This window comes from Hibiscus syriacus, unplaced genomic scaffold (genome assembly GCF_006381635.1).
Source record: "Hibiscus syriacus cultivar Baekdansim isolate YM2019G1 unplaced genomic scaffold, ASM638163v2 tig00013285_pilon, whole genome shotgun sequence".
NCBI classification, from domain to species: Eukaryota; Viridiplantae; Streptophyta; class Magnoliopsida; order Malvales; family Malvaceae; genus Hibiscus; species Hibiscus syriacus.
The window spans coordinates 1661056-1683815 of NW_024062299.1; the positions used below are offsets into that span (position 1 = coordinate 1661056).

Genomic DNA, 22760 nt, shown 5'->3' on the forward strand with positions numbered 1-22760 from the left:
TAAATATATTAGATTATTTTAATATATATTAATCTTTTTATAATATTAGAAAACATTTATTTGTTTGTTTGTTTATTTTATAGCTTGTTGATGATAATATTTTATTTTTTTAGAGTTTGTTGATGGTAACATTTGGGTTGTAGTGAATACAGGTGATTGGTCTCTTTTGATTTGGATGAAGAATCGCAGTCGATAATTTTAAAAAGAGTAATGAGCCAAAGAGAATGGTGCCTCAGCTTGGAGATAAGAAAAATTGGTTTGAAGAGACCTTTCAGTCTTGTGTAAGGGTTTATACAATGACCTTTAGAGTTAGTGTCAAGCGTAGGATCATGACCTTTTAATTTTGTATAGGGGTTTATTCAATAGATTTAATTCTAGTAGATTGCGTGAGTTTATCAGAGATCGTATCAAGGGTTTGTTGATGGTTGGAGGTTATAGATCTCCAAAAGCTCTTCTCAACGGGGAAATTTCATCGTAGGCTTTGATCTTCGGAGGTATAACAGAGTTAATTGCATAATACATTCTTAAACTATGACTCTTATTTTTTAATTGATCCCTAAACTTTTGAACATTCCAAAAACATTCAAAAGTTTAGAGATAAAATTCTTAAAAATTTTGGAATCACTATAAAATGAGGTTCATAATTTAAGGATGAATTTGAAATATAAAAAAAATTAGGAATATCATAATTTAAAGATGAAATGAAGTATTTAAACTTTAAAAATAAATTTAAAATATAAGTCATAGTATAAGGACATAATATAATTAACGCTTTAGTATATATATGTCATGTTCATGTAACCTAACATTATATTCTTATAATATTCCAAATTCCAATAGCCATTTTCTATGTACCTCAGAATGTGGCCTTCATGTGGTCTAACTCTTATCTTACTTACACTTCAAGAATATGACAAAAACAAGGTGGACATACACATGTCTAAAATTTGACACCTGCTTTGATTTTTTGCTTAAATTTATTTAAACCTTTATTAAATTATTTCTTAATATTAACAAATATTAGCTATGTTGTTTTAGTTCACTTTCTATGTTTTACTCGATAATTAGAGTGCAATCAATAATTTATTTTCCTAAGCTACCCTCCCATCATAGACATGACATCGACATTTAATTTATTTATAGATTAATTTAAATTCAATGATATAAATATTTATTACGATGATAACCTTTTTAATTTGGTTTTTTCATTTATAATATTAGAATTTAAACCTTTTATTTTTTTTATTAATTTGGGATAGTTATAAGGTAATATCTGTTCGAAAAATTTTCAACCATTTAACAATGAATGCTCGAATAGCCTCATAGACACTATGTTCAAACCTAGATCTTATAAAGGTAACAAATATCTCTTTAACCATTTAATTTAATCTATAGTTATTTTATCATACCCATGTTGGCATTTTATTTATTATAAACTAAATCAGGCAATAAGTAATCATAAAGTAATATGATGATTCGTTTCTATTTCATGATAAAGGAATTGCAAAAAAACAATACGATCCGAAAAAATAGGGTGAACTATATGGGCAATCACTTTTATTTATTATTTATCTTATTTTGGTCACTAATTTAAAAAAAATATATGTTCTCTTTACTTTTGTTTTAGATTTAAAGATAAGACTGGTCGAAAATAAAAATAATCAGAATGTAACTTTTTTTAAGAACTGATGATTAAAATAGAACAAACCAAAAGTAATAAAGGTAGAGCACAAGGTTCTTAACCTTGGGGTCATGGGATCGTGTCCCACGGAAGGCATTTCATAATTCGGAGATCTCATACGGAAGCTGCTCTCAATCTGGCGTTGAGGGCAACCTACTATCCTACCTCCCCTTACCCCATTACATATGGGAATAAGGTCAACTAATTTTTTAATTGGATGGGATGAGAGAGGTGCAACAATGGGGGAGCGGTCCCCCGTCACCTGCCTCCGCCAGCCCATTGCATACTTATAAGTTTACTGCATTCATCGGCTTACTTGACCAATCTACTCCATCCTTTTATTTTTGTCCTTGGATTTTTGTTTGGATTCTGTCTTCTTTATTTTATGCATGTATGAGCGGGGATGGATATGCACTGAGTTTTGGTCAATCTGAATTAGATTCGAGTTTTATTTATTTATTCATCACTTGATTCAATTTTGAATTAAGGAGATTTTATCTGATTCAAAATTTAACTCAATTTTTAAGGTAAAAACTTGCACTCTCACTCGACCTAATCATACACATACATATATATTCTCATTTTTATTAGATAAAATAAGGATCTAGTTTTAAAATTATATTGAAACATATATTATTATAATTATTCCTAAATATATAAAAGATAATTATATTATTATATCGAATCGAGTCATAAATTTTTATCCTAAATTCAATAAATTTTACTATTTCTAACGTCCTATTTCTAAAACATAATACTTGGCTTTTTATTATTTTACTTTTATTTAAAAAATTTAAATTAAATTTTAATAAATGTTAAAGATAAATTATGATTGAGTTGTTATAGTAGTCAATAAACTATTATTGAATCTTTTTTATGTTAGTGCTATTAATATTTATTTTTCAGCCTCGACAATAATGTTATTTGTATCTATTATTTGATTAAATTTTTAATATTTTTCTTGTATGATTGTTTTTATTCCCAAATAGCTAGTTTGTACATTTCAATAATTTTAAGTAAAATATTTGACTGGTTTGAAAAATAACCATTATTATTAATTTTAAATTTTATTCTATAATTTTTTTAGACACTAACCATTATTATTATTTTTAAAAAATAAATTAGTTTAATACTAAAATTACATTTCAACTTCCATACATGTCAGAATCGTATTTTATCATTTTGAAATTTATAAAATTATAAGTAAAATAATGTTAAATTTATATTTATATTCTTTAAAATTTATAATTTACCTCTGATTTCCTAAAGTAAAAAAAATGAAAAAAAAAATCCTTTCATCCCTTAAGGGTTCGTTTGGTTCACGGAATGTAAGATTACCGATGTGAATAAAAGATTACCAGGGAATAGGATTACTGAGAATGTTGTATTTTGTGTTTGGTTGGTTTAGCAGGAATGTAAGATTACCGTGTTTGGTTAAAGGAATAAAAGATTATTGGAATGTATATTTGACCAAATTGTCCTTATTATATATTTGTATAATATTACAAATTGTAAAATATCTATATATTTTCTTTACAAAATTAAATTCATAATATTTATATAATTTTTTTTACAAAATTAAAAATATAAAAAATGTTTAATGAAAGGGTAAATTTTTTTTAACCCCTGAACTTCATATAAAATTTTAATTATAGATTTTTTTGTAAATCTAAAATAATTTAAGGATAAATTTGTAATTTAACCTTTGTAGAATTTTTATTATTCAATGACAGAAGAAGGATATTTTTGAAAAAAAATAAAAATTTAAATGCATTTTAGTCCAAAACGTCGATAATGTTACGATACTTAAGGGAAGGGAGGTAATGACATTCCCGGTAATATACCCAAAAAATCTACTATTGGTAATAAAACATTACCAGAAATGAGATTCATGACCAACCAAACATGGGAATGTCCCACAATCCTTGAACTAAACACCCCCTAAGAATTTGTGGAATTATAAATTAGTCTAGTGGTAAAATTACACATTGACCACTGTGAGTGAGAAGTGAAGTGAAGTGAGATTTGAGAAAGTGTCATACCTTGCTTGCATTGCCTGCTCCAGACCAATTTTGTTTCTATATATTTTATTAATTGTGTGTACTTAAATGTATATCATATTGAATTTTCATCCCAGATTTTACTGCCAACTCTGTTTTTCTTTAACTTTCGCCGACACAGGTAGAAGACAACACTCTTCAATCAATCTCATACATTATTCAACACACACTCTCTTCATTACTACTCTCAAGCTTCAATCTATTCTTTTTTTTTTCTCTTTCTTTAATGGCGATGCCTCCCAACAACTCCTGCTACTTAACATTCTCCTCCTCCTCATCCTTCGCCTGTGCTTGCGCCTCCATGGTTCTCTACCATTTCCTGCTCCTCACCTGATCTTTTTATCCATCTCTAGACTTTGCCAAAGATCACTGGTAAACTTACTGTACTTTCAACTACTACTACTCCAAGAAGGGGAAATGAGTTGCTTTAACAGGGATTTATCTCCAATATGGTTACTCTTACTTATCTGTAAGTGACATATCATGGATAGTATGTGTTTTTAGTTAATCATGGCAAAGTCGAGTGGCAAATCGAATTCGTAAATCTTTTGTGTTATAGGAATGTAAGTCCCCATCCGTTGGAAACATCTTTGCAAATCTTCCCGAGTCCCGACCTTGGTACATTGTAAGAGAGCCTGACCCTGTCGTCTGTTTCTGGTACTGAACATTTTTCTAGCAACATTATGAGTTGGTTACATTGTTAATGCAGGGATATTTCTTTCAACAATTTTAGTGGGGATCTGCCAATTTCGTTTAGCTCATTGAGCAATCTTTCTTCTCTGTAAGTGTTGCTTCATTAAGACTAAAAACGTGCTCGACCGAGTGCTGTTAATATCTGAATTTGTGGCAGGTATGTGCAGAACAATCAATTTACAGGCTCTCTCAACTTCCTCCCGAGTTTACCATTGAAAACTCTGTAAGTTACTTATCTCATGCCTCTGTTGGGTCTACACTTTCGGTTGTCTGTTCTTATGCACCCTAGATTCTGAAACAGAAATGTTGCGAAGTGTTGGTTTTTGGCAAAAGTCCCACATTGGTTGTGTATAAGGAGGAGGGGAAATTCTTTTGTTATAAATAAAGCCCTCCTCCTCCTTAGTTAATCATCCCACAAATATAATCCTTCTTCTATTTTAAAGGCTATTTGTATTCTTTCTCTCTTTGTAATATTTCCTCTATTAGTGAAATATTTTGGTGTTCTCTTTTATGTCTATTTAATAGTTATTGTCGGGTATAGTTGTTGTCAATTATTGTCCTATTAAAATTACTTGTCTTGGTAGTTCTGTCTAAGGAAAGTGGGTTTTAAGAGGGACCATTGTGACCCCTCCTCTTTCCTGGGAATCTATCTTGGGGTGATTTTTAGTACAATCGTTTTCACACTAGTCACCTAGATAATAGTTTTCAAGGTGAATCTGTTATTGGTGGAAATTAACCCAAATTTCACAACAATTGGTATCAGAGCTCTTGGTTTATTTTAGTATGCTCTGTGGTTGCGGCTTAGGCTGATCTTCCACATCAGAAAAATTTCCTTGGGATAATTGACATTCTGCATTGGCAGCTATTAAATAGAATTTGTAGCAGAAATGACAGACGCTTCTTCATCTTCAATTTTGGCAAGAAATGCTGTGACAAATGTTAGATTTGCAGTGGAGATTTTTGATGGCACCGGTCATTTCTGCATGTGGCAAAGCGAGGTTCTAGATGCCCTATTTCAGCAGGGTCTAGACATTGCTATTGAAGGAGAGAAACCAGATGATGTTGAGGAGAAAGAATGTAAGAGGATCAATAGAATGGCATGTGATACTATTCGATCGTGTCTTTCTAGAGAGCAGAAGTATGCATTTTCTAAGGAAACTTCTGCAAGTAAATTGTGGAAGGCACTGGAGGAGAAATTTTTGAAGAAAAGCGGTAAGAACAAACTCTACATGAAAAAGAGACTGTTCCGCTTCAACTATGTACCAGGTACCACTATGAATGATCACATTACTAGCTTTAATCAGCTGGTGACTGATCTGATGAATATGGACGTGACTTTTGAAGACGAAGATCTGGCTCTGATGTTGATGGGATCACTTCCTGATGAGTTTGAGTATCTTGAAACTACTCTACTTCATGGGAAGGTTGATGTGTCTCTCAGTGAAGTAACTGCTGCCTTGTATAGTTATGAATTGAGAAAGAAAGACAAACAAGAAAACACAAGTGTCGAAGTAGAAGCTCTTGTTGTTAGAGGCCGTTCCAAGAGTCAAAATAAAGGAAGCAGAGGGAGATCGAAGTCAAAGTCCAGATTGAGCAAAGATGAATGTGCCTTTTGTCGAGAAAAAGGGCACTGAAAGAAAGAATGTCCCAGGCTAAAGAATAAAGGCAAACCTGAAAGGGGGAAGGCTGTCTCAGAATCAAATGTGGTCGAGTATGATGATGGAGATTCAGATTTCGCATTCGCTGCTACGCCATCAACCAGCTGTTCCAGTTCATGGCTGTTAGATTCAGCTTGTAGCCACCATATGACCCCCAATAGAGAATGGTTCTTTGATTTTAAAGAACTAAAAGGTGGAATTGTCTACACAGCAAATAATTCTCCTCTTGACACACTTGGGATTGGTTCAATTCGCTTGAGGAATCAGGATGGATCAATCAGAACCTTAACAGGTGTCCATTATGTACCAGATTTAATGAGAAATCTCATCTCTGTGGGAACCTTAGAGTCAAAAGGTTTAGAAGTGAGGGCAAAAGATGGGATTATGAGGATTATCTCTGGTGCACTGGTGATAATGAAGGGAATCCGAAAAAGAAACAATGTGTATTACTTTCTGGGTAGTACAATTGTTGGGACAGCAGCAGTGGCAGCTTCTACTGATGAACAGGAGTCAGAAGCAACCAGGTTATGGCATATGCGCTTGGGGCATGTTGGTGAAAAATCCTTGAAATTACTGATAGATCAAGGATTATTGAAGGGTGCTCGGGCTTGCAAATTAGCTTTTTGTGAGCATTGCATCAAAGGGAAGAAGACGAGGGTGAAATTTGGAACAGCAATCCATGATACTAAAGGTATTTTGGATTATGTTCATTCAGATGAATGGGGGCCTTCCAAGACAACTTCATTGGGAGGAACACACTATTATGTCACCTTTGTTGATGATTTTTCCCGGAGAGTTTGGGTGTATCCAATGAAGACAAAGGATGAGGTGCTAGGATTTTTCCTTAAATGGAAAAAGATGATGGAGACTCAAACAGGCAGAAAAATCAAACGTCTCCGTACAGACAATGGTGGAGAGTACAAAAATGATCTATTTCTGAAAGTCTGTGAAGAGGAAGGTATTGTTAGGCACTTCACTGTCAGAGGTACACCACAACAGAATGGAGTGGCAGAGCGTATGAACCGGACATTAGTGGAGAAGGTTCGGTGTATGTTGTCTAATGCTGGGTTAGGCAAAGAATTTTGGGCTGAGGCTTTGGTCTATGCTTGTCACCTTGTCAACCACTTACCATCGACTGCTATTGGTGGTAAAACACCATTAGAGAAATGGTTTGGAGTACCTGCTACAGATTATGATTCCTTACATGTGTTTGGTTCCACTGCATACTACCATGTTAAGGAGTCAAAGATGGATCCAAGAGCAAAGAAGGCGATTTTTATGGGGATCACCTCTGGTGTGAAAGGCTATCGTCTTTGGTGTCCAGAAACAAAGAAAATAATCTTCAGCAGGGATGTTACCTTTGATGAATCTACCATGTTGAGAAAGGTGACTTCAGAAAAATTGGAGCAGACAGATGGAACTCCCAAAAAGGTGGAGTTTGAAGGAAGCAAATTTGTCCCAACCAGTAAAGAAAATGATGTTGACTCTCCTATGGTAGAAGAAGAGTCAGATGAAGAAGAGGTTCAGACCCAAGAACCTCCACAGCAACATGAATCAATTGCACTCAGAAAGGGAAAGATGACCATTAGACAACCTGCTCGTTATGCTGATATGGTCTCTTTTGCATCACCAATTGCAATTGATGACGTTCCTGCCACTTTTAATAAAGCAGTTCAAAGTTCAGAACATAAAAAGTGGAGGATTGCCATGAATGAAGAAATGCAATCTCTTCAAAAGAATAAGACGTGGAAACTAGCTAGTCTTCCGAAGGGAAAGAAGGCAATTGGGTGCAAGTGGGTATATGCAAAGAAAGATGGATTTCCTGACAAGAATAACATCCGCTACAAAGCAAGATTGGTGGCTAAAGGCTACGCTCAAACGAAGGGAGTTGATTATAATGAAGTATTTTCTCCAGTTGTAAAACATTCCTCCATCAGAATTTTGTTGGCTTTGGTAGCGCAGTTGGATTTGGAACTAGTTCAGATGGATGTAAAAACTGCATTTTTACATGGAGACTTGGATGAGGAAATCTACATGACTCATCCAGATGGATTCAAAGTTGCTGAAAAAGAAGAGATGGTGTGCAAATTAGAAAAATCGTTGTACGGATTGAAGCAATCTCCAAGGCAGTGGTACAAGCGATTTGACAAGTTTATGATAGGGCAGAAGTACACAAGAAGCAAATATGATCATTGTGTGTATTTACGCGAGCTAGAAGACGGATCCTATATATATCTTCTTCTTTATGTTGATGATATGCTGATAGCTTCTAGGAGTCAGACAGAAATTGCGAAACTAAAGACTCAATTGAACAGGGAGTTTGAGATGAAGGATCTTGGTGAAGCGAAGAAGATTCTAGGCATGGAGATATCAAGGGATAAGAAATTGGGGAGGCTTTGTTTGTCTCAGAAAGAATATCTGAGGAAGGTACTAAAACGTTTTGGCATAAATGAGATGTCAAAACCAGTTAGTACACCTCTTGCTCCTCATTTCAAGCTCGGTGCATCCATGTCACCTAAGGATGATGTAGAACGGGAATACATGTCAAAGGTTCCGTATGCAAGTGCTGTTGGTAGCTTGATGTATGCAATGGTGTGTACGAGACCCGATATTTCACAGGCAATTGGGGTTGTGAGCAGGTATATGCATGATCCTGGAAAGGAGCATTGGCAAGCTGTGAAATGGATTCTACGGTATATTCTGAACACCGTAGATGTTGGTTTGGTCTTTCAGCAGGACAAACAAGATGGTCAGTGTGTAGTTGGGTATTGTGATTCAGACTATGCAGGTGATTTGGACAAGCGTCGATCAACTACTGGTTATGTGTTTACATTTGCAAAGGCACCAGTCAGTTGGAAGTCCACCTTACAGTCAACAGTGACTTTGTCTACTACAGAGGCAGAGTATATGGCAGTTACAGAGGCTGTGAAGGAGGCAATTTGGCTTCAAGGGTTGCTTGGTGAATTGGGAATGGAACAAAAGCACATCAAAGTGCACTGTGACAGTCAGAGTGCTATTCATTTAGCAAAGAACCAGGTTTACCATGCAAGGACGAAGCACATCGATGTTCGATATCACTTTGTACGAGAGATTCTAGAAGAAGGTGGAGTCATAATCCAGAAGATTTGGACCACTGAGAATCCTGCTGATATGTTGACAAAAGTGGTAACTGCGGTCAAGTTTAAACATTGTTTAGATTTGGTCAATATTGTTACAAATTAAAAGATTGTTTTTAGAGATGTGTGTGGAATTTGCCAAGGTGGAGATTTGTTGGTTTTTGGCAAAAGTCCCACATTGGTTGTGTATAAGGAGGAGGGGAAATTCTTTTGTTATAAATAAAGCCCTCCTCCTCCTTAGTTAATCATCCCACAAATATAATCATTCTTCTATTTTAAAGGCTATTTGTATTCTTTCTCTCTTTGTAATATTTCCTCTATTAGTGAAATATTTTGGTGTTCTCTTTTATGTCTATTTAATAGCTATTGTCGGGTATAGTTGTTGTCAATTATTGTCCTATTAAAATTACTTGTCTTGGTAGTTCTGTCTAAGGAAAGTGGGTTTTAAGAGGGACCATTGTGACCCCTCCTCTTTCCTGGGAATCTACCTTGGGGTGATTTTTAGTACAATCGTTTTCACACTAGTCACCTAGATAATAGTTTTCAAGGTGAATCTGTTATTGGTGGAAATTAACCCGAATTTCACAACACGAAGAACCATTTCACCTGATGGATTCCTCAAGAACTACTTTCACTCCCAACTTTTATGTAAGGCTCGATCCATTGTTGATGCCGGTTTAACTTTTTGATGTTCAGTGTATGCAAAATGTATTGACTTTTGTTATAAAAATATGAAACATATATGATGGCAACTCCTTTGACAATGGACCTGCTCCTCCGGCACCTCCATTTAGTCCGCCTCCACCCGGTAGATCTCGTAATAGGCATAATACCGGATCAGGTGCTCGTAGGTCCCCCGCTTCTGATTCTCAGCTATTTGAGTCGGATAATGGACCATCAGCTGGACAAATAGTAGGCGTAGCTCTTGGTTCTTTGTTGGTAGTTGCCCTGGCACTACTTGCTGTTGTTTTCTGCATCCGTAAAAGTAAAAGAAAGGCGAGTGGCGCAAGAGCTTCAAGGGGAAGTCTTTCAGGTGGCTCCAATGACGGTAGGTTTTCTTCTTCATAATTACATCATCCGAGCAGTAAATTGCTTTGAAATTTACCTTTTGGTCACACCTTTGGATTGCATAAAGCTTCACTGAAAAACTTTTTAGCATCCTAACAATGCCAGACCGATATTCTGCTTCGTTTTTTGCAGGACAAGCCGAGATGCAAGAGCAAATGGTCAACAATGTTGCTGCTGTTATAGATTTGAAACCACCACCAGCCGAAAAAGTGACGGTCGATAGGATTTCCAAAAACAGATCACTAAACAGAAAGAAGTCTCCCATAACTGCCACATCATATACCGTCGCTGCTTTGCAAACAGCAACTAATAGTGTTAGTCAAGAATACCTTATCGGTGAAGGTTCCCTAGGTCGTGTTTACAAGGCGGAATTTTCAAATGGAAAGGTAGCTGCACCGTAATAAGTATAAAAAATTGAAATTTTCCCAGTAATGCATCGTTTTTCACCATTCCTTTTATGTTGTTTGGTGTAGACAATGGCTATTAAAAAAATAGACAATGCTGCATTATCATTACAGAGGAAGATAATTTTCTGGAAGCCGTCTTCAATATGTCACGCTTGAGACATCCCAATATTGTTACATTGGCTGGATACTGCACCGAGCATGGACAGCGTCTTCTGGTATATGAATATGTTGGGAACGGTAGTCTTCACGATATGCTACACTTTTCTGATGACTGCAGCAAGACATTAAGCTGGATGCACGTGGCAGAGTGGCGCTTGGCACTGCCCGTGCTTTAGGGTATGTTTTTATGTGTACGATAATTTTTAGTCTATCCCTCCCTTCATCTGCGTATGTTCGTTTTTGATGAAGCTATTGTTTCAGGTACTTGAACGAAGTGTGCTTGCCTTCAGTTGCACATAGAAATTTCAAGTCAGCAAATATCTTATTTGATGAAGAACTCAATCCTCACTTGTCCGACTGCGGTTTAGCCGCTCTTACACCAAATACCGAGCGACAGGTAATGTTTTCTTAGGACGATGAGTCATTGGTGTCCGTGATGGAGAGTTTTATGCTAGATATTTTTCTGTTTGGTTCCGTTTGGGGCAGGTTTCGACACAAGTGATTGGTTCATTTGGTTATAGTGCTCCCTAGTTTGATTTATCAGGGATATATACAGTAAAGAGCGATGTGTACAGTTTTGGAGTGGTGATGTTGGAGCTGCTGACTGGTGGGAAACCACTTGACAGGTAAAACATATTGTCTAGCCAGCATTGTTACAGTTCTTTGCTTATTTGTCCTAGTAAAAATTTGTTTCGGTATAACCGGCATCGCTTAATGTTTAGTTCAAGAGTGAGATCGGAGCAATCACTTGTAAGATGGGCCACTCCCCAACTGCATGATATCGACGCTCTTGCGAAAATGGTTGATCCTACCCTCAATGGATGTATCCTGCAAAATCACTGTCGCGTTTCGCTGACATCATTGCTCTGTGTGTTCAGGTAAAGGGAACTTACTAATGCATTGGGACAATTTGGATCAAGCCAATAAATAATACGAGAAGGGTTAAAGAAAAGAAGCTTCAAACAAAAAAGAATACAATTATATGACATACCGTATACTTCTTTTGTTTGTTTATATGCAGCCAGAACCCGAGTTTTGTCCTCCCATGTCGGAGGTCGTGCAAGCATTAGTGAGGCTAATGCAAAGGGCAAGCGTTGTCAAGAGGCGACCAAGCGAGGAACCGGGATTTGAGTACAAGACACTGGATCATGAAACAGGGGGGGACCTGCCATTTTAATTTCTGGTTGGGACTCCGAGCTAGAAATTAATGCCTTGCGATAATGTATATCTCACATTTTCTCTTTTGAGTTTGTAGTTTACAGTGCAAATATATAGGTGTGTTGGACAATGTACCGTTTTGCATCTTAATAAAGATAATAATAATCTTTCTCCAATTCAAGAAACGTACATGTTAGAGCATTGTGTTGATAGCGTTAAGGTATTATCAACAGACGGTAATCGGACATGCTACAGTGGAGGGAGGCCGCATCTCAACATACGACGGTGGAGGGAGGCCACCTATAACATGCCTCAGTAATCGGAGACTAGCAACCATCTTCATGAAGAACAATACAATAGCTTGGAAAGTCGTGTCTTATAGACCAGAATATCCAGAATCTAGCAGTACCGGATCCCTAAACCGGCGTTACATTTCTTTCTTAGAAGAAAAATACAAATTCTGATAATAATCTACATAAAAAAACTGCATACCTGCTGCATATAATAACATGGTACAAATATGTTTCTCCCATCACATTAACTACGATAGCTTGCATTTATAATATGCAGTTCTGCTTTCATTGCAGCTTAGCAGAAATTATATCCCATATATGATTCCATCAATTCTTCAGAGAAATGCAGACGAAAGATCCATGGGGAAAGGATTTCCCAGAACATTATCCATGAAATAGTGTGGATGGGTACCGTCCATTACCACAAACTGCATATCTTCGGACGGCTTCCAGTGCCGTTTCCTTTGGTTAATGAACCAGTTGTTGATTTGCTTCTGATCCAGACCGGTCGACTCTGCTAGGGCAAGCTTTTGTGACTCCTGTTTCCGCCGGCGTGTTCGGTTTCACAACACACGGATATGATTAAACAGATTCTTTAAAGATTTACGATATGGAAATATGTTGTGCAACGTGTACGTACCGAAGGGTAAGGCCATTTGTAATGTCTACTCCACCAATCCAGCAACTGTTGCCTGGCTTCCTTAGGCAGCTTCCCTTTCTTCCTCCTCTTCATAAATTCCTGCTTCAAGCTGCCTAAATATCCGCTGTACTTCCGCAAAAGCTGGCCTTTAAGTTCTCGATCTTCCACGAGGGGATCGATGAAATCATTGCTCGCATCAACATCTTCCTCCGATGATCCGTTCCTGCTAAAAGCTTCACCACAAGCTGAATACATGATAAATTAGTAAGCAACTAAGATGAATGTCTCCGAATCAACTCAAACCAGATTATGGTGACATGTTAATTAATCAAGACAAGCATCTATAGCCTAGGTTTAGTATTAGTGTTCGACACTCGTATTTGATTCATGAACATAGGAATATAATTTTCAAACACATCACAAATTAAAAGGTGATCAAACCCTTATGAATGCAAGCTTTTCACTCTATTAACCCTAGTTTAATCAAACCCTAAACAGGAGAAATATTATTTACCAGAACTAGAAGAGGAAACCGTGAGGGCTTTGAATTGACACTCGACCCTTTGTAGAAAAAGCATGGTTTCCTTTAAAGGTTTCAAGAGCTCTTGCTCGTACTTAGCCAACATCTCACAATAAGCTTCCATGAACTGATCAAGAGCTGGATCTTCACCTAAGCTGCAGCTGCTGGTAGCACCCACGGTGGCCTCCGCGGATGCTTCTTCCAATCTCGCCACCACATCCGGTGGCGCTCCTACCTGCTCAAGTTTAAACACCACCACCACTACATGAGAAACTAGGCATTTATGTGTAAAACCAGCATGGTTTTGTTTGTTCGTCACCTTCTGACAATTGACATAGGCTGCCAGGAGACGTTGATAGTGAGGATGAGCCATGATCTTGGCCTTGACAGATCCGCCATCGTTGCTCGACTCCATGAAACAACACGCTGTGTTGTTGTTGTGATCGTCGAGAACCATAGAGGAGCCACTGGCAGTAAGAAATAAGGGGTTTGAGTCCAAATTAGAATGATGATGATGATAAGAATTCATGGGAGGAATCATCATCGACTTTGGACATAGTCCATTACTTGTATTGTTGCGTCCAAAATCCATCATGCAAGAAGTGCTATTGGAACCACCTTCCATTCATTATTTCTCTCACTGTCTTATCATTTCTTCTCTGTTCTTTTTTCCTAGTTGTTCTCCACTCCCAACACAATCTATTTTTTGCCCTAAAACTCTCCCGAGATTTATGCTACAAATAAACCAGACATTTTAGAGGAAAACGTAAGGCAGCCAGCCAATTATAAACGTGGGGCTTTTCCTAGTTGTTCATTAGCAGCATGCATGAATCTTTTACACACTTTCAGTGAGTCGAGCTTTGCCTTTTGCTGTTCTTTGTAAGAAAGAAACAAAAGAATTTGCTGTGAAACAGTAGGATTTGCAGATGAAAAAAAAGAAAGATAACATAGAGACAAGAAAGCAGTGGCAGAAATTCTACGAGCTTTTACCTTCCCAATGAATAACTCTTTCCCCCTCTTTCGCTGCAGTTTCTGCCAGTGCCACTGACGATGGCTGCCATTACTGGCAAAAAAAAAAGAGAGAGAAGGGAATATATATATAGAAAGTGAGGAACGATCAAATCGGGCGGAGTGGGGGGGGGGGGGACAAATATAATGTGTTGGTCTTCAGTTCCATTCATACACTACTGGTTTAGGGATATACTCATTTGATATTTTAAGCATTTGTGTTTATCTTAGTAGGGTCTTCAGCTTCAAAGTTCAAACCCTACACCTTACTTACCATTTATATTATTAATTAATAAATTTTATCTGAAATTTATGAGTTAAATTAATATTTTATTTTTATTACTTTATTAGATCTAAAATTCATATAATTATTAATCCTGAGATAACATATGGTGCTCCTTAACAATATATGATTAGGGTTCAATTCCACATGTTTCGATGCAATTAACATTTCTTTTTTTTAACAAATAAAATTATTTATATGATTTATTTAAAATAATTGAAAAATAATAAAAGTTAATTTATTATTACTAAGTTTAAGAATAATTTTAAAAATGATTAAAAATAAATATAATTGTTAGCAAGTAACATCTTGCAATTTACTAATAATATATTAATAACATATTAAAATATAAATGTATAGAAACTAAAATGAATACAACTGTTGATGAATAAATAAATTAAATGAAAAAAATATGATATATATTTGATATAAAAATGATACAATTTAATTAAATTATCACTTCCATTAACAAAAATACATATATACCCAGAGAATGAGAGAGAGAAGACATGAGACAAGGTGAGAATAGATTAGTGAAGAACAAAATCATCTTTGGTAGGGCACATAGGCACCGATCCATAGGATACGGCTTCAATCAACTTCAAAACAATTTGTCTCCCGATGCCTAACCTAATTTTTCTTTTTTTTTATCTAACAATTAGACAGTTTTTCTTACTGAAATATCATTTGATTTATTTTTTAAATTAATTTTTTTGTCCAACTACCTGTTTTAAGAAGACGTATCCGATATGGATTTCATTTAATTCCTGAAAAGTTAATAACACAAATTTGAAAATATTTTTTTAATAGCATAAAATGATTATAGGTTAAATTTCATTTTTTAATTAAGATAACACATCAAATAAATACAATTCTCATAATTCAAATCTTCTGAGGCGATTCATAAATTTAAAATGACATAAACAGAAAGTAAAATATTCCAAACTTAAAATTTATCTAAACACAGATAAAATTTTAAAACCGGAATGAATTCAATCGGGGCAATTGATAAATAAGTAGGATGATAAAGGCCTTTTCATTTGTAAATTGCAAACTGTCGCCATCGAAGAGTAGAGTGTTAGGGTTAGGGTTAGGGTTCATGGCAGCAATCATTGGAGTCCCAGTTAGGGTTTAGGGTTAAAACTGGAGGTGGATATGGACAAGAGGAATCCGTCTACAAACAGCGTAAGAATCAATAAAAGCAAAGAGAAAAGGATGAAGAGAAACGTCAGTGGACTGGCTGTTTGATGTAGCGAGAAGCTATGGTGGTGGTGCTGAGTTAAAGCTTTATTATTGTTATTCACTTTACGTCATTTCCATCAACAGCTGCATGATAAGAAGTTGATATTTGACAGAATAAAACAAACACAGCTAAATGCTAATACCAAGAGGAGAGTTTTCCATATATAAAGGATAAATTACAGCTGAAATCATATAATTATATTTAAATTTTTATAAATTATAAAATATTTTTTAAATTCAGTAATTTTTTTTAAAAAATAATCACTGTAAATTTATATTAAATATTAAAATTTGATAAATCTAACACTTTATTAATAAAACATAATAATTTTATTATAATAATTTAATTACCATTTTATAATATTTTTAAATTTAATGATAAAATACAAATTCTAAGTTGGAAAAAGTTATCAACCCTGAGTGGTTTCAAAGGCCCACCCTATTATCAACGTGATTATACAGTCAAGAAAGGAAGTTGCCAAGTTGGCATCAAATCACCTTTATTATCAAAATAATCAATTCATAAGAAATAAAACAAACATAAAATAACTTTCTAATTGGTTCATATAAAGGCGATTTTCCCCAAAATCACCCTTCCCCGCTTTATTTTCATCTCATACATTCTTTCATCTGTATTTTTCAATCTAATACCCTTTACAGGAAGGCTCGATAGATGTACCGCGTCTTATGCCACGTGTTAAAAAATGCAGCCCATTCACCGCATCTTATTAAACGTGTAAAAATCGATTGTTAATTTCGTAAATATTTTTAAAATGATGTCAAATATATAATTAATTTATATTAGAGTGATATTTGTGTAAAAACGTCAACTTTATTCAATTATTTTTTTTGTGTGCGGATAAAAAAATTTGCATTAAAATCTTTAAATATTATTTGACAAATTATTTTATATCTCGACAAATTTTTTTTTTATGAAATTACACAATACATATAATCTAGTGTAGGAAAACTTTGAGTGTAAGTAATTTAAAATATGTATAATTTTATAAATGTTTTATAACTAGTATTTCTTTTACAAAATGATGATGATGATAAGAAATATATTATAATTTAAAAAATTATAAATTTCATATATTTTTGAAAAAAATTATTTACTTTTAAATTTAATTCTTTAAAAAAATAAAAAAATATATGAAAATAAACTTTTAATTACAATTGAGGGATCAAATGAATTATTATTCATTAATTATTATTTTTTAACAATAATTAATAATATTTTTTTTTTCATTTTTAATTACAATTGAGGAAGAAATAAGCTTGGAAATAAAAGATGTATATAGGAAATATAAATTACTACCACAGACCTCTTCGAGATGATAAATGAGCAGTAACGTATGAGGTGTGTGCAACATGTTGAAAGTAACAAATTTTAATGGAATTTGATTTAAACAACTTATTCTTTAACATTTGCTTTCTTATCTTCATCACTGCATCTTAATCATTTTGTGTATTTTGATATACTAGTTATAAAACTTTTATAAAATTATTCATATTTTAAATTACTTACACTCAAAGTTTTCCTATACTATATTATGCGTATAGTGTAATTTCATGCAAAAAAAAATTCAAGTTATAAAATAATTTGCAAAAAATATTTAAAAATTTTAATGTAGAATTTTTTCACACACAAAAAATAAATAAATAAAGTTGACGCTTTTACAAAAATATTATACTAACAGAAATTAATTACATATTTGACACATTTTAAAAATATTTACAAAATTAGTACTCGATTTTTTAAATGTTAGATCGGAAAATAAATATGAAAGGGTGTCTGACAGGGAAATAAAGTGAAAAAAAGAGAATTTTAGAGAAAATCGTCTATAATAACACATCGGATATATATACAATTTATAAATTATTTAAATTTAATTTTAAATTATGTAAATCACTTGAATATAAACATTCATATAGAACCAACAAGTAGCTCCAATAATTAAAAAAAATGTCACTTTTCATAAAAATTTTAGATTATAATAATTGTATTTATAGAGTGTGCTATAAGTTGATTAAAAGAATTCATATAAAGATAATAGGTATCCCCTCACCTTTGGGCTCGTAGGCGGAAGCTAATGTATGGTACGATATGTTTTAAAGAGGAGTAGTGGGGGACAATTCAATATCTAGAGTCTCGTATCACGTTCTTGATTAAACCCTGATTCGAATAAAATTGACTTATTTGAAAAACGTTCCTTTCAAATATTGCATTGTCAAAACAAATGGAAATGCACCACATAATTGCTTCAAAGTCCACATATCTCCTCCAAAAATAAATGACAATTCATGAAGAAAAAGTAACGTGCTTCACAAGCAAAACAAGCTTCAGTAAGTTTGGCTCCCGGCTCTTGTGGAAGCAGCAACTTCTAATCAATATCATTCTAAGATTGAGCACCAAGTTCCAGGAGAAGAGTGTGGTTAACAGCATCGGAAGCTGCTCCAACAAATTGAATAGGACCTGCACTCCAAATCCATCCAAGTTGAGAGGTCAAGAGTCCGATATGAGTGATAAACAATTCAATATTTTTTAAGTAAAATCTCGAGTTCAAGGTTTATTGATAAAAAATCAGAACTTTATCCCCCGTTTAAGATCCGACATGACTCGATTCAACTCCAAATCTAATCAGAACCTATATAGTTACTGGACACAGGAAGTTCTTGGACAAATAAAAAAGATATATCATAACCAGATTTAACCCAAAAAATGTCAACGTATATAGAAATTATGACTAACCGGGACTAATATAGCGGTTATTCAGAGCCCAATCCTCCCTCGTGGAAGCAAATTTCTTGAATGGTGCACCTGCATGATCGTTACAACAAACTAAATTTACTAACCAATCTGAAATGGTAAGATCCAGTTCAGTTCGGTCTGCTTCAATTCAATCTCTGAAAAACGATAACCATAATTTCTTTTCTTTTTTTTGGAAAAATCGATCCGAACCGTTATCACCTTGTGGCTTGGCTTTAAGTTGGTCTAACAAAAACGGAAGAATATCTTACCATCAAGCTCCACCATTGCCTTCTTGATAACAGGCTTGAATTTACCTGCATAAACATTGCAATGCCTAATGAAGTACATGGACTGATAGCATACTTTGACCAAAATATAAGCTATTAACTTATTAATTAGATAGCTAAATCTCTCCTTTTTTTTCATGGTACAAGGACTAATCGCATGTTTTGACCAAAACATATGGTGCATATGCCATATGAGTACATTGTGTGGATCACTAAGCCAAGATATGAGGATGTCAGGCGCATTCTAAGAGTGTTCTTCACTAGCATACCGTTGACAAAATAAGAAATGAAAGTTATATAAGGTGGTTGCTTGATGTGATAAGGTGAAGAAACTATACCGTGCCTCCTCTCAACATCCATTAAAGATGTAAGTGCAGTCCCTCCAACCGTCCATTCATCAACCGGAGCTGCCAAATTTCCTACCTGTGTACATTATGAAAGTATAATTAACTCATAAGTTTAAAAGCATTGTCCAATAAACAACATCAACGTGAATGGAGTACAAGAGGATAAGTGTTCGAGAGATGGCAAGAAGGCTGAGGGAGGAGGAAAACGAACCGATGATATCAACCCGGTTTTTCCACTGTGGAGGAGAGCTCCAGCAGCATAGCCCAATGCATAGCAGTATGAGGCATCAAAGTTGGTTGGCAAACCACATCTTCCTTCGTATCTGCAAATTATTAATTGGATAAGGAAAGATGGTGTCACTCTATGGCCTTTACAGATATAGCAGTATGTACCCGAAAAAGTGTGACTGTCCTTTAAAATGCCCTTTATAAGAACCTTCTTGCTTCCTCTTCTCCAATTCCGTTTCAACCATTTGAATGAGCATTTTCTCTGTTTCGATTTTGGCGACCTAATGGTAACAAAGACGGACAAATTAACATTGAAAGCCAACGATACTTCGGTAAGCAACGATCAGTAGGGAAGATCGTTACAAAGTGAATACCTGAACATTTCCATGAGGATCTCTTTCAAGCATCAATTGTTCTTGAATTGCTGGAGGCAAGAACTCAAAAAGCTTAAGAGACTGTTCGGTAAGTTTCTTTTTCCATATTCCGTTCTCATCAACGATATCATGTGCCAGAATTTCATTTAGTTCGGCAATAAGCTGCTGGACCTGGAATCACATAAAAGTGGACAAATATATCAGTCAAGTCGTAGATATACGCAGATGTTAACAAAGAGCATAGGATTAGATGTTCTGATGATGGAATGATAATGAGAATAGGTCAGCTGAAGATGAAAAGTACCTCGGGAATGAAATCAATAAGACCTTCGGGTATGAGAATAACACCATAGTTGTAACCAAGTTCAGCACGTTTGCAAATGACATCGACGATGTAGTCTGTAACGTTTTTAAGCGTCTCCTTCTTGGCAGCAACCTGCAAAAAGAAATGCTCCAATCAACTTTAAATTTATCAAGAAAGCTTGGCGAAGAATCTGGAGAAACTATTGCCAAAGATCTTATCCTCAAGCAGAAAATGTCCTAGAAATAATACCTCTTCCCCGATAATGGTAACGTTCGGGTGAGTTTGCAAAGCACACTCCAAAGTAATGTGTGAAGCTGCACGCCCCATGAGCCGTACAACTGCACAGACGTATGAAGTCATTTATATCCCAAATCAAACAAAGATGAACCGTCTTCAAAAGGTAACCATGAGCCGTACAACTTCACATACGTGTGAAGTTTATAAGTTTGAAGCGCTTACAATGATAATATTTTCCAGTTGATCGTGCATCGATCATGACGTTTCCGATCATTTCTGCATAAATCTATATGAAGGTAACCAGATATGAGTACACATCCAACCAGAGTAGCATGCACAATGGAAGCACTATATAAAATGTAAATACAAAAATAGCCTTACCTTGCAAGCAGTATCGAACCCGAAACTTGTTGGTACCTCTTTGCATTTCAAATCACCATCGATGGTTTTTGGGCACCCCATCACCCGAGTTTTCAAATTTTTACCTCTGAGTGACAAATTAAGAAATAAAGTCACACCTATGAAGAGAATGTACAAGGTGCATGTTACACAACAGCTATGTATCTCAAACTGTACCTGAAGTTTTCAGCAAGGAGGCAAGCGTTTGTGTTCGAGTCATCCCCGCCAATAACCACGAGCCCATCCAAGTCAAGCTTCGCTGCTGTTTCTTCCGCTTGCTTAAACTGAAAATTATACCCACTTTTATCAGACACCATTAGGGGATAAAAACTTATACGAATAACGGAAAGGCTCTTACCTGGTCAGGAGTTTCAATCTTGTCTCTCCCACTACAGATCATATCGAAGCCACCCTGGTTAAAATAAATACAGGAATGCAATCAATTGGGATATATGCTTTAGGAATCAGCATACATGAAAGCATAAGAGTTAAGATTAATGTTGCCAATAACATGAATGACTACCATTTTCCATAGAAAGCAATATTTAGCAGTAAAAACTGGGAAAAGATACCTGATTTCTGTAAGGGTAAATATAATCTGAAGTCAATTCTATGTATTTGCATTTCATGATCCCAGCAGGACCTCCCTTAAATCCATACAAAATGCTACCTTTGGCCCGATCTTGCAAGTAATCTGTCATTACAAAGGGAAAAAAGGACCACGTTTTACTTCCACTATCACAAATAACATAGGAATCTTCATTTTTCTTGAATGTCCGACACATGGACATGACTTCACGAATCTTCTAATACATGGAAAACCAGGGGAAACTCACACCCAAGCGATGCTATTGAAAAGTGTAATCGACAAAAGTAAGTACAAACCGAATATTCCAGAAATCACATTGTGACCACCAGGTGCCTGTCCTCCAGACAAAACGACGCCGATCTTAAGCTTCATATCAGATCGGAGAGAGTCAGCTCCATTCGGCACCAACATCGCCGATGGTTGCCCGAATAGATTCGGAAACAGCTTAGCAATCTCATCTGCCAAAAGCTAACCTTTTAGATTCACAATCTCATGCTTTATTTCCTTTTATTTTAAAAACAAAGAAAGTTTCTAGTTTAGTGAACTTGCACAAAGATGTAGATAAAACCAAAGGTGGATCGAAAATGAAAAAAAAAAGACACAAAAGAAAAGCGTGAGGTACCAGGGTTGCCGGCGGCGGAGCTAGGAGGACCGTCGACGATTTTGAAAGGGTTTCTAAGAACAGAAGGAAGAGGAAGAGCGTGGTCGATACGACTGGTCTGGACCTGACTGTAAACGGAGGTTAGACGTCCCGAAACCGGCGCCGTTTCGAAGGCGGCAGCTCCGCCGTTAGTGTACTCCAAAGAAGCAGCGGACATTGGTTTTTTGAGTTTATGAGTTAGCTGGTTGTGGTTATGAAAACTATGTCTCCACGGAGAGTGGAGCCGCCTTGCGGTTGGAGCGTGTATCTGTAAGAGACAAATGATAAAAGATAGTATTTGAGCAGGGCAGAACAGTGAGTTTTATTACAACTATTTATTGTCTTGTTTTACAGTAGTATGTATTGACCATTTGCCAATTAGCAAAGCAATGGCATTTCGGTAATTTTAAATGTAGTTTTGGTGTATAATGGAGGGAGGTTAAAAGAGTTGACAGGATCACAGGAAGTAGGTGTGATTTAATATTGGGTGAATTATAATGATTAATCTGATTTTGTACGTAGATAAATAGATGTTAAGTTGGTTATTGATTATGGATTTTTATAACTATTTTTAATATATATATATATATATATATTTAATTTTAAAAATATATTTA

At 35.3% G+C, this 22760-nt stretch overlaps 2 protein-coding genes and 1 pseudogene across 3 annotated transcripts; 1 reads left to right on the forward strand and 2 right to left on the reverse strand.

The window, feature by feature from the left end:
• Window positions 1-224: 224 nt before the first annotated feature.
• Window positions 225-12019, forward strand: LOC120205903 (annotated as a pseudogene).
• Window positions 12020-12619: 600 nt separating this feature from the next.
• On the reverse strand, window positions 12620-14566 carry LOC120205830 (homeobox protein SBH1-like). 2 transcript variants are annotated; one of them, XM_039205621.1, is made up of 5 exons: window positions 14444-14566; window positions 13773-14323; window positions 13448-13688; window positions 12934-13178; window positions 12620-12832 (listed from the first exon to the last, which is right to left on the reverse strand). In XM_039205621.1, exons 2-5 carry the CDS (start codon window positions 14076-14078, stop codon window positions 12629-12631), a joined length of 996 nt encoding a protein of 331 aa, XP_039061552.1. In that variant the 5' UTR covers window positions 14079-14323; window positions 14444-14566; the 3' UTR covers window positions 12620-12628. The 2 variants fall into 2 exon arrangements, with proteins under 2 accessions (XP_039061552.1, XP_039061553.1); XM_039205622.1 differs by lacking the exon at window positions 14444-14566 and having other exon boundaries at window positions 13773-14423.
• Window positions 14567-18170: 3604 nt separating this feature from the next.
• LOC120206104 (pyrophosphate--fructose 6-phosphate 1-phosphotransferase subunit beta) lies at window positions 18171-22434 on the reverse strand. The gene is made up of 16 exons (XM_039205852.1): window positions 22126-22434; window positions 21800-21961; window positions 21487-21608; window positions 21273-21326; window positions 21092-21198; window positions 20897-21002; window positions 20738-20801; window positions 20528-20616; window positions 20279-20410; window positions 19975-20145; window positions 19766-19881; window positions 19584-19695; window positions 19364-19448; window positions 19008-19052; window positions 18739-18807; window positions 18171-18462 (listed from the first exon to the last, which is right to left on the reverse strand). Exons 1-16 carry the CDS (start codon window positions 22319-22321, stop codon window positions 18386-18388), a joined length of 1707 nt encoding a protein of 568 aa, XP_039061783.1. The 5' UTR covers window positions 22322-22434; the 3' UTR covers window positions 18171-18385.
• Between the last annotated feature and the right edge of the window lie 326 nt (window positions 22435-22760).

Bases quoted from the DNA above. Each gene is read 5' to 3' on its own strand.
- LOC120205830 (XM_039205621.1), bottom strand. From the start codon at position 14,078: ATGGAAGGTGGTTCCAATAGCACTTCTTGCATGATGGATTTTGGACGC. The intron at 13,179-13,447 runs GTAAATAATATT...TCATGTATTCAG, and splicing joins GGTTTCCTCTTCTAGTTCTG to CTTGTGGTGAAGCTTTTAGC. The intron at 12,833-12,933 runs GTACGTACACGT...CGGCGGAAACAG, and splicing joins ACAAATGGCCTTACCCTTCG to GAGTCACAAAAGCTTGCCCT.
- LOC120206104 (XM_039205852.1), bottom strand. From the start codon at position 22,321: ATGTCCGCTGCTTCTTTGGAGTACACTAACGGCGGAGCTGCCGCCTTC. The intron at 21,962-22,125 runs GTACCTCACGCT...AGCTTTTGGCAG, and splicing joins CTCCGCCGCCGGCAACCCTG to ATGAGATTGCTAAGCTGTTT. The intron at 20,617-20,737 runs GTAAGCGCTTCA...ACGTCTGTGCAG, and splicing joins AACTGGAAAATATTATCATT to TTGTACGGCTCATGGGGCGT.